The sequence below is a fragment of the Strongylocentrotus purpuratus genome, unplaced genomic scaffold, assembly GCF_000002235.5.
Source record: "Strongylocentrotus purpuratus isolate Spur 01 unplaced genomic scaffold, Spur_5.0 spur5_scaffold_2, whole genome shotgun sequence".
Lineage (NCBI taxonomy): Eukaryota > Metazoa > Echinodermata > Echinoidea > Camarodonta > Strongylocentrotidae > Strongylocentrotus > Strongylocentrotus purpuratus.
Window position 1 is genome coordinate 18,939,620 of NW_022145605.1, and position 12,500 is coordinate 18,952,119.

Below are 12,500 nucleotides of genomic sequence, written 5' to 3' on the forward strand. Positions count from 1 at the left end.
GCCTTCACGGTTGTTTCATCGCAAAGCATGCCGGGACATAATTCTAGTCCATTTTCACCTTCGCCGTGATCAGCTGTCCTGTTGCAAACAACGGGATTCGTATCGAATCAACATCATAATCTTGTACATAGTCCGCTATCTGCAGTGATTTTCTTCCAATCCAGTATCATTTGTACGGTAAGAAAACCAAAGTTTGTGGTTATTCATTTTTATGACTAATAAAGCTGATAATACGACGTTAATGAGAGTGGGCCGAGATCCAACTTTATTAAATGTAGGCCTAGATTAGTCCGTATGTTCAAATGTGTGTGCATTTTAAGTAGAATGATTGTCTTTTAAGCTGCTTAAGTACACTCGTCTCGTGTTTTAGGTAGAAATGTACAGTAATATGAGATTATGTCTCATGAAATATGAATAGACTTTCTAGATCCTATAATTGATAATGGAATAGGGTCTACTAGAATGGCTGACATTTAGATAGTGATTGCAATTAAGTGTTAAAAAGTAAAAGAGGCATGAAAATGATAGATTTGTCGATCTGGATCTGGATATAAATTCTGATATCGATGAGCTCAACTTGAGCATCTTCGTGTGAAGAAGTGATAAGGATTCTTTTGTTACAATCATTCTTGTGGTCACGAACTTAATATGATTGTCTTTTCCCTTATATTTATCAGTTGCAGCATCATCGAACACGGCCGATGAAACAGAAGATAACGTGCATGTAGATGTTACGAGAGAGCTCATTTCACAACGGACAACAGAAGTGTTACGTGACTTTCTACAAGGAGGGGACTCAAGCTTGGAAATCGAGTACCGGTAGTCATTATTTTATGGGTGTCTCTGCCTTGACGCGGTAGCTGTTCAGCCATCCGAGGAGACACTGTGAGGAACTGGACAATGGATGGATTGGGGGGGGGGGGGTGGGGGTAGCATGCAGAACTGGCCTACTATGTTTTATGTACCTATGGATAAGGACCCTCCATCACTAGAGGGAAAAATAATGAGGAGACTACAAGAGGGGAAGGCATATAGTTATTTGCCTGTGAAAAAATTAGATTTAGCCCCTAAAAAGTGTCCTTCGGGTATCAAATGACGACAGGTGAAACCTCACAGTGTGTAGAATTATTATCTGTAATGTGATTTCAAACCATGTGACAGCAAATGGTGTATGGTGTATGTTGTAAAGGTATTGTAAAATGCATTGTTTAACAATGTATAACAATGTTAAAACTGAGATGGACGTATGGCCCTACGTGCTACCAGTGTCTGTGATATGGGGTATTAATACTGAAGCCCTAACAAAATTGTGCTTCAAAATGATCAAGAAGTGCCCTTAAAAAGTAAAAATCTTTGTTGACCCCTTTTACCATACTCGTTTCCCCAATAAACTGTAGTGTTATGAAAACCGTTTGGCAAACACAAAATTTGGTTTCGATTTCCAATCGTAAATATCTTGATAATCAGACAGGCGATCGGATTGTAAAAGTCATTGAGTTCCTGACTGACCTAAATTTATCATTGCAGCATGAGCTAAATCCAGGATTTTGTTTCAGAATCTGAGAGTAAGTTACCCGATCCCTTTAAATGTGTTTGCATTAAAGGTGGTACCCCCCCCCCCCCCTTCTCAGCAAAAGTCCAGTGAGTAAAGTCAATACGGGCAGATCTTTTTCTTGTTACGAGCCAGAGATTTTGGGACACGCATGCATGGTACCTCCGTTCCCGTTCTGGAGGGGGGGGGGGCGCGGGGGTTGGTACTACTTCTTCAACTAAGATGTCAACTATATGCATTGCATAAACCTGTTGATATTGATCTAACTTGTATTCATCTCATGGTTATATTTATTTTATCAATAAAATAAAACAACACAGAGAAGGTTGTAGATGAGTACTAAGCAATCATTACTGTATGTAAGGACGCCGAGTTGAAGTTATTCATGATTATTCAAGAGAGGAAGGTCAGACAGACCTGATGTTTTAAATATTTAACGAGGAGAAAAATCATAGAAACAGAGAGAGGCATCGAGAGAGATGTCGACGCTTAATGAAAGAGAAAGAGTGATAATAAGGAGAGAGGAGAGAGAAAGAGACAGAGAGGGGAGGGAGAGATAGAGAGGGAGAGCAAGAATTAGGTGTGAAGAGGAAGATCTAAGAGAACAAGAGATTAAATTTTACAAATGTACACGTTTCCATGTACCTTTACTTAATTTATATTATAATGTAAACGATATTGTGATGGTCTTTGCTTAATTTTAGTTTGCATTCTTTCCTTTAGCTTTATCTTCTAATTTACTATTCTAATTTAGTAAATGTTAGTATAAATATTATTTTGATTTCTATCTCTTCCCCTATGTCATAGCCTCCATTCTTGCTCTCCCTTCCTCATGTTAGTCCATCTCTCTTTCTCTCTCTCTGTAATGATAAACCCCTTTATCAATCTTTTCTCCATCAACTCATGATATGTTCCTCCTCTTCTCCTTCTCGTTCACCATCATCACAATCATCATCATCATCTCAAAAACTGTATTAATCAATCTATAAGACTCTTTAGATTGATCAATACAGTTCTCATAACATATGACTTTATGTACAAACAATAAACCAAATGGTCACAATCATTAATAAAAAGTGGTAAGAACAATTATTCCAACTCTATGGGCAACAACGTAATCTCCATTTTCTCCTCCTCGTTCAAATATTAGCTTCTTTTCATTCTTTACTCGTGTTACTTCTCTATCCTCTGACTATACTCACAAGAAAGTAGAATCAACGGTTTGACATGAAAAAAGTCTAGAAAATGAACTAAATTTATTCAAGTATTAAATGATTTTGAATTACAGACAGCTTTCTCCCACGAGATGAAAAAAATATCTCCCTAACCAGAAACTGGCAAAATAACTAAATGCCTTTCCCTCTTTGTAGTCTCTCATTCTTCCCTCTAGTGATGGAGGGTCCTTATCTACTAGGTACACACAAATGTCTCTATACATAGTAGACGACCAGCTCTGCAGTCTGCATGCCTTCTCCCCCCCCCCCCTCCCCCCCCCCCCCCCCCCCCCCCCCACCCCCTCTCCATCCATCGTCCAGTTTATCTCTACCTCGGATGGCTGAACAGTACCCCAGAGTCAAGGCAGAGAACACCCATCAAATAATGACTACCGGTACTCGATTTCCATGTCTTTCTCGATATTCTAGATGGAGTACTGACGTCACAATACGTCACACCATTTGGGGACTCGTGATTGGTGGAGGTTTCAACTGGACGAGTGTATTTGGAGTGAACCAGGCCCAGGTTCAGAGATACCTCACGTGTGGCTCACTCCAGAAGGCAAGAATGTAAGTTAATTAGTGTTATTTAGGGTACGCATATGCGTGTTCCCTCATTTTGAAAACACCCCCTAAGTTCGGTGTGTAAAGTCAATTTTTGTGTACTACGAGCCGGACTTTGGTGCGTGAAAAGTACACCTTTACCGGACATTTTGGTAACACGCATGCGGTCATTCCGACCCCGGGGGGGGGGGGGGGGGGGGGTGCGTTGCCCTTGCCCGTTAATCAAAGGGGCCTGGGACCATTAATCTGTTCACGTTGATGTTTATTCATATGTATTTAATTTGAAGGTTTATTTGCATTTCTTTTTAGTTTTGTTTAATAGGCCTATGCAATTCTTTATCAATGTATCCTGTTTGTTTAAGCGCTCAGAGACTTTATAAGCACCATTTTTGTTATTGTGTGGACATTTTAGAGAAAACTTTCAAAAAGATTTAAATATCCACTCATTAGTGTCAAATGAAAGATAAAATAAGACGATCGCGATGCTTTATTGAATGTCAAGAATCATTCTTTATTGTCCGAATCTTCGGCAATCGGAACGCAAAGTCGTTCCTTTGGCAGCATTATAAGTGCCAAGTTGTGTTACAGTGTGTCCATTTATGAAATACTTGTACGTCTGCTGCCAATGGTATATGATTAAATTAATAACACAATTTAGAAGCAAATTTTAATGATACACTGTATCTAATCCGTAGTCTACACAATTTTAAAGTTTAGGACCTTACGCAAAGACGACTTGGACTATTGATTATCAAGGTCAGCTAGATTGCTAAGGGTCATTATATTTATTTATATAGCGTTCTATTTTTGAGGTAATTGAATTAAATTAAGTCATTATTAAATTTGTCATATGGTCATAATGGCCTCATCTACCCTTTTTACAATTATTTCCAATTTTTCCAGAGCCATCTTCATTGCGACGATTGGTATGATAGTGGTACAAGTGTTACCCCATATAGTGGGCGTGGTCATGTATGCTAATTACGCTGGATGTGATCCCAAGCTTCATGGTGCTGTAGCAAGCCACGATCAGGTTCGTTATCCAGGAACGTTTTATATCCATGGTAAGGCATTCTTTAATCAGTAGTAGAGGAATATTTCGGGAAAATAGCAACTGAAGTACTGTATAGGTAAGGTAGCAAATTTGCATAAAGTAGGCGTATACCTGAGTCATGCATACCAACGAGCCCAAATCCACCGACAACAGGTCGATCAAACAATTACACCCCCCCCCCCAAAAAAAAGTCTTAAAGTCAGTTCAGTTTATTTTATTTTGATTTTTTTTTTGCACGGCACCACCTTCAGCCAAAGGCTGTTCTTCTGCAGGTCCGTGCATAACAAAACAAAATACATGTACAATTATAAGATAACCGTATTATAACATAGAAATAATTAAAGACAAACAAACAAGAACATAAGTATATAAACAAAGAAAAATGAGAATGTACAAACCAAGATACTACCACCCAAACGCTTAAAAAAAAAGTTAGTTTAGTTCTTTAATCATTTAAAGCTCAAGGTAACATTTCAAAATAGACATTTTATTTGTAAAAACATTATAATGTTACCACCTTTAGAAGTAATAATACTTCTTACTGGTCCCATTGCAGTTTGACATTTCATAAATATATATTATTTTGACAGATGATGCCTTATTTTATCATGGATCTTTTCGGTTCGATGCCTGGACTTCCTGGTTTGCTTACATCAGCAGTATTCAGTGCAGCTTTAAGGTAAACACACATCATCACACAATCATGCAAAATTTAATGGCCGTGTTATACTAAAGATAAACTCCAGTACTGGTAAAAAAAATAAAAAAAAATCTCACAGAATCAAACGAAACTTACACTGAATGTTCAAGATTACAAATAAATGACATGTGCCAAACAATTTTGGAAGAAAATGTATACTGGCTGAGTAATGAGCATAGAAAGACAGGGAAATCAAGGTACTAGCCCCGACACCATGTGTGATGTCCCATATATAGCTTTCTATGTGAGTGCTTGTTACTTTACCAAGACTCGGTCAAATTTATTATGATTTTGATGACTCCAGAACCTTGCAGTGCACACCAATACTTACATGCTACATGATCAACTGTGTCTGATACTTTTCACACCTTTTCTTTCACAATACGATCGCATTACCAGTACTATAAAGTTTATCTTTAAGCCCGAAAAAAATTCAGCTGATTTATATTACCAGGCTATCTCAATACAAATAATATATAAAGTTGAGGCCTATTTAGTTGAGGCCTATTATCTCAGAGTCCTCGACTTTTTGACCTCTATAAACTAGACGGTGATCATCTTGAAATCTATTGTTTAATAATGTTTATAGTTCTACATGTATATTTGTTCTTCTGGTAAACATATAAAATTCACATGAATCGGAATAAAACTCTAAAGGTGTTTTACAACCTGTGACTGCGAATTACTATTTTAGATAGGGGAGTATTCTTTTGAATGACCGTAGTCATAAGAGTCTGTGTTATTGATGCTATACCGAATGACGATATGGCAACCATCCCAAGGCACCCATCCCAAACGTATTTAAGTACACTGTCGCTCATAACGGTGGAATATTTTTTTTTAATCCCAATTTATGGATTATTTTAAAAATAATTTAAAAATACTAGATCTAGATAATAGTATACGTTCTCAGACTTTATTGAATAATAATTTGCCAATTTGTGTTTTTTTTGCGTGACTGCTAAAGCATGTATATGCTACTATATTTATCAACTAGGGGACCTATGCCCTTAAGTCATAAATGACAGTAATGAGGATTAATGCCCCTCAAAAGGGCACTATTATAGCACATCGACACGGTGTTGATCCTGGGGCCTTACAGTTATGAGACCATTGCTTTGTCACTGAACTATGACTGTACGCAACGGGGGCTAGGGTAGGGGGCAGTTTCCATAAATAAAAAAAACAAACAGAAAATGCAATAAATTTTCAATAATTTATTGCATTCTACCCCGGTCCCCAACATAAAAAAATCTTCTGTGTGTCCATGCCTTGAGCCATAATGCATGGCCGTCCAGAGGATTTTTTTATGTTGGGGACCGGGGTAAAATGCAATAAATTATTGAAAATTTATTGCATTTTCTGTTTTTTTTTTAATTTATGGAAACTGCCCCCTACCCTAGCCCCCGCTGCGTACAGTCATGGTTCAGTGACAAAGCAATGGCCTCGTAACTGTGAGGCCTCAGGATCAACACCGTGTCGATGTGCTATATTAGTGCCCTTTTGTGGGGGCATTAATCCTCATTACTGTCATTTATGACTTAAGGGCATAGGTCCCCTAGTTGATAAGCATAGTAGCATATTCATGCTTTAGCAGTCACGCAAAACACATATTGGCAAATTATTATTCAATAAAATCTGAGAATGTATACTATTATTTAGATCTATTATTTTAAATTATTTTAAAAATAATTCCATAAATTGGGATAAAAAAAAATATTCCACCTTTATAAGCGACAGTGTAGGTCTGACATCCAAAAGTAGGAAATAGTGGAGAATTTACTCCGCCAAATGTCATGTTCTGTTTAATGCCTAAAAGCACAATCCACAGCCGCGCAACCCCATGAATTTTGTCCATGCCAACCGCACATTCTACCTGGTTAAAATCAGGGATAACTGAAAGAGATTTAAGTTTTAAAATCAGCCGAAAATTTCCTGAAAATCCCCAAAGGAATTTTATTTTAAATGTTTGAACTCCCTAAGCTAAGCTGCATAACCGAGAGAAGTTCAAGTTCATATAATGGATAAACATTCCTATAAAAGGGCCTAACTTAAAGGGATCCGGTAACTTTGTCTCAGATACTTTAAAAAAATCATTTATTTAGCTCACGCTGCAATCATAATTATAAACTTTTAGGTCATACATGAATCCCGTGACTTTCGCAAGCCAATCGCCTGTCTGATTATCAAGATATCTATGATTGGAATTAGAAATTTCAGAATTCGTTTTCCTAACGATTTTCATAACACTACAGTCTATTGGGAAAAATGAGTATGGTAAAGCCGGTCACTCAAAGATTTTTTTTTTTTTGAGGCACTTCATGATCATTTTGAAGCGCAATTTTTCTTTAGGGCTTCAATATTACACCATATCACAGAAACTGATATACGTAGGGCCATGTAGCTCAGATTTTACATTGTTAAACGATGCCTTAATGATTATGTGAGTTTTTTCTCTCAGCACTATCTCTTCAGGTTTGAATGCCTTAGCTGCTGTAGCCGGTGAAGATGTCGTCAAAACTATCTGGCCAAACATCGAGGATAGTCGCTACACATGGATCACAAAAGGACTCGGTATGAAAAGACACTTTAGCGATCAGTGTTTCTACATAAAAATACATTGAGTGGCGGCAAGCCTGAATCCGATGACCCGAGTAATAATATATCTTTAAGTGCCACAAGTGCAAAGAAACTATACACAAGAATTCATACAACATATAATTTTTTTATTCGCAAAATATACTTTATTGATCATTCTGAGAGAAAGGATATTACAAACAATGAGAATATATGATACTATCTGCGATTGCACAGTACTACAAGGCGTCACAAATAAAATGTGACTTAATGACAAACTATATACAAACATAAGTGATATAAAAAGTCATATGAAATATAAAGTTTAAAAAAAGGTGGAAGCGACCAGTCACGGTAAATGATGCATAGGTTCATAATCTAATATATAGATATATATTATGATCATACAGATTTACAAAAGAAAGGAGAAAGTTTCAAAGTTCCTATAGCGACCGAGGGTCCATAATCAGTAGGTTAAAACAAATAAATAAACAAGGGAAGAAATAAAGATGTCGGTGTAGTGGACTGTCGGTCTCGTTTTTCGTCGGCTTAAAGGCCTTTAAAAAAGTGGATATAGGCGGCCTATGACAGGCGCGGATCCACGGGCCGATTCTACCGGCCCCCTAGCCCCCCCCCCCCAAGTTTTTTTTAAGGATATTAACGTAAATTTTACCTTTAAAAAAAAAAAGCTGCCCCCCCCCAGCTTATTCACCGGCCGGCCGGGTCGGCGCAAAAAAAACCTCCAGATTTGCCCCCCCCCCCCCCCCCCCTATTGCCGCCGGCTTAATCCGCCTCTTGCCTATGAGACTGTCCTTGTCCGGTGAGCTGTCGGTCTCAGTGATGGATTGTCGGTCTCATGGGCTGTCCTTCTCGTGGGTTAAGGGGAAGAGAGTGCGTGACGAATATCATGTTAGGTTTTTAATCCTGCTCTTTGCTTTTCTCTCCTGTCAGCAATGGCTTTTGGTGTTATCAGTATGTTCTCTGCGATAGTCGCTTCGCAGATGGGTGCTATTTTACAGGTAATACATTTCTATAATCCCAAGTTTGAGTTCCACTTTTCCGTCTACATCTCCATAGTTAATCTTTGAAAGCATTCGTACCATATATATTTTTTTTCAATCAATCAATATACAATAAGCTACTGTGGAGATACTATCTGCGCATGGCCGAATAATTTTTTACATAACTGTAAAACCAGTCGATTCGATTGCTGGATACGTGTTCATGAAAGTTATAAAGCTATTTTAAGGTTCTACTTCTCCTCTGCCTCTCCATAGTTAATCTTTAAAAGCATTTGTATTATTAATTACGTTAACAAATCAATCAATATACAATAAGCTACTTCGGAGATACTATCTGCGCATGGCCGATGAATGTCATTGGTACAAAACTGTGAAACCTGTCGATTCGATTGGTGGATACGTGTTCATGAACTTATGTTATTCATTAACTTTATGCACCGGCGCGGCATTAGATTCTATGATACACAGGTGAATGTAATATTTCAAGAGGCTAAACAAAAAGGTAGTTATGAAGGACCTCCATCACTTTGGCAGCGATTATTCTAAAATGCACAAGTGGGACGTCTCCATGTCGAAAAGATCTATGGATATTTGGAGATCTTTTGATCAAGTGCCATCTCCGAAGTGGCTTATTTACAGCGTACATGATGAAATAGAGGGCGCATATTATAGATGTTTCTGGGCCTGTTACACATGCTGCCAAGAAAATATTCGTAGACCGACATTTCTTTTCCATTGCATCCGAATGCAAAAGGAGCATCATTGTCTTTGTAATCATGGCTGTTCTCTCTACCCTGACTTTTCTTTCTTTAGTTTTCGATGAACATCTTCGGCATATTTGGAGGTCCTGTTCTAGGTCTGTTCTCAAGTGGTATGTTCTTTCCATGGGTCACTTCAAAGGTTAGTAAATTCTACTTGTAAATGAAAAATTGATGTATCATGTTTAGAGAAGTGCTTGTTTTACTCTTTGTTTGCTTGCGTCGGAAATTGATATTTCGGACCATGTTTATAAATACGACGACCTGTTTCTAAACCCATGTGCAAATCTGAATAGCTGAGGACCTTTTGTTGATGGCTCAATTTGGATATTTTCCTTCCGGCAACCCCCTCCCCTTATAAAATGTAAAATATTTTACTAACACCCATGGGTAGAACAATACTTAGGAAATGTCTGAATCTATTTTACTGTGATTAAACCTCGATAGAGGGGCGATTTTTTGATGTATTTTACACAACATGAATCTCCTGATGCATTGATTTTTTTTAAATGAGTAAGTGAAATACTTTTTTTTCTTCCTTCTCGGTATGTCTCTGTTTCAGGGTGTCACCGTGGGAACCCTCCTCGGTCTATCTTATTCCTTATGGCTCGGCATTGGGGTACAGCTCTACCCTAACCCACCCGATGACCCACCCCTCACAACCGACCAATGCCCGATGTCGAACATAACGACGGATTCCATGATGAACGCGACGTACTTATCAGCGACGGACTCCATGATGACATCTATCTTCGATGAGTTCACGACGACTGTTCCAAAAGAGTAACCAGAAATAATCATCTAACTTTCTCATACAGATTATGTTACGTTGGGAAAATATTTGGGGTGGAGTTCGCTTCAACAATTTGCAGTCTAGTTGCTTTTCTAAATTTATTTTATCTTTGTCGGCTAATTGTAAAACTTGAGAGCTATTTTATATTCGTTGTTATGTGGTGATGACTTTGCATTTGTCGGCAGATTCGGTCAGAAATCACACACAAATCACAACCACCACCATCACAACACCCCATCATCACCATCATCACCACCACCGACACCACCATTACCATCATAACCATTACTACCACCTTTACATCCACCCTACCGTCACCGCCACTGCCGCCATCATTACCGTCACCACCATCACTACCGCCACCATCACCACCACTAGCATCATCACCACCACTACCACCATTACCACCACCGCCATTACCACCAGCATCACCAGTGACACCACCATTACCATCTACTACCATGCACCTTTACCACAACCACCACCACCCTCACCGCCACTGCCACCATCATTACCGTCACCACCGTCACCACCATCACCACCATTACCACCACCACCACCACCATCATCATCACCTCAATTACCACCACAATCACCACTACTATTACACCATCATCACCACCACCGACACCACCATTACCATATCATAATTATTAATACCACCTTTCCACCACTACCGCCACTGCCACTATCATTACCGTCACCACCATCACCACCATTACCACCATCATCATCACCATCGACACCACCGACCCCACCATTACCATCATAGCCATTACTACCACCATCACTAACACCACCCCACAACACCAGCATTATCACCATCCAGGCGCGGATCCAGGATTTCTTAGGGGAGGGGGCCCAACTTTTTTTTTTTTTTTGCTCCCGAAAATTTGAAAAACGCGCCGGCCAAAAATTCGCTCAGTGGGGGGGGGGGGGGGGGGGGGGGGGGGGGGGGGGGGGGAGGGGGGGGGGGAGGGGGGGGGGGGCAGTGAGCACATTTTTTTTTTTTATCCTCAAAAATTTTTCAATTTGCACCCCCCCCCCCCCCCCCCCCTTGAGCGCCCAAAAAAGGTAAAAAATCACGTGATTTTACATGATTTTTTTCTCAAGGGGGGGCCCCCCTCCCTGGATCCGCCACTGTCACCATCATCACCCCCACCATCACCACCACCAGCATTATTACCACCACCACCATCGCCACCACAACCACCACCACTACCATAATCTCCATCACCACCAACATCATCATCACCATCACCAACACCATCAAGTTCGAGACAGCCGTGAAGAATATCCTGCTTTGCTTATCGTTTCAGATCTGCTTTGATGAATTTCTACAAGCTTTCTTACACGTGGTATGGAGTGAGCTCATGGATGATTACGGTTTTCGTTGCTAACATCGTTAGCTTTTTAACTGGTATGGCTATATCCAATACATGATGTAATTCAATTATAAAGTTGAGTATTGGCCAAAGAAAGCGATGGCATCGTTAACGAAACAGTCTGAATCAGTTGGAAAGGGATGATTATGCAGCACATGAAGATAACTGGTGTATACTGTGAGGTTTAGGATCACCAAACGATAAGAATGTGACTTAATCTTACTGAAAGCCACATAGACTATACACAGAAATGTGGCATTAAAGGCTGGTTCAAACACAAACATCTCGGCTATATTTTGAATATGAAGGCATTGAAAGAGCCATCCCATGATATTCTGCCACACTAACATATCTCACTTTTTTCATTCTCATAGAAATCAGTATTATTTAAGTTTCCTTTAACAATTGTTTATATATTTAGTGGGATTATTGATATCATATCAATAAATTCTTATAATAAACCTCAAGGACAGAGACATACAGTACATTGACAAATGTTTTTATCCTCACATAAAACAGGTCCACAGGATCCGAAGCAACTAGACCCCCGTTTAATATGTCCAGTCGTCGATAAGATGTACTGCTATCTACCAGAGAAATGGAAGATACCACTTCGGTGTGGGGTAGGGGAGGAGTACAAAGAGGATGATGTAAGTACAATTATTGCATTTTTTTAGACAACTTATTGATAAATACCGTATGTGTGCTACTTATTTCATTATCAGCACAGCATTGTATCCGGCGAGTAATACTAATTCCACCACCGCCGCTACTGCTACTTCTACAACTTCTTCTTCTTCTTCTTCTTCTTCTTCTTCTTCTTCTTCTTCTTCTTCTTCTTCTTCTTCTTCTTCTTCTCCTCCTCCTCCTCCTCCTATACT

At 39.2% G+C, this 12,500-nt stretch overlaps 1 protein-coding gene across 1 annotated transcript in view; it reads left to right on the forward strand.

Annotated features, from left to right (window-relative positions):
* The window catches only part of LOC576134 (sodium-coupled monocarboxylate transporter 1), a gene marked incomplete in the record, with an annotated part of 19,137 nt that overhangs the window by 5,476 nt on the left and 1,161 nt on the right, over nt 1–12,500 (forward strand). The window contains 9 exon segments of the mRNA XM_030991889.1: nt 3,196–3,336; nt 4,234–4,363; nt 4,975–5,063; nt 7,546–7,658; nt 8,613–8,680; nt 9,497–9,583; nt 10,004–10,224; nt 11,554–11,654; nt 12,139–12,269. Of these exon segments, the coding sequence (XP_030847749.1) occupies nt 3,196–3,336; nt 4,234–4,363; nt 4,975–5,063; nt 7,546–7,658; nt 8,613–8,680; nt 9,497–9,583; nt 10,004–10,224; nt 11,554–11,654; nt 12,139–12,269 (1,081 nt within the window).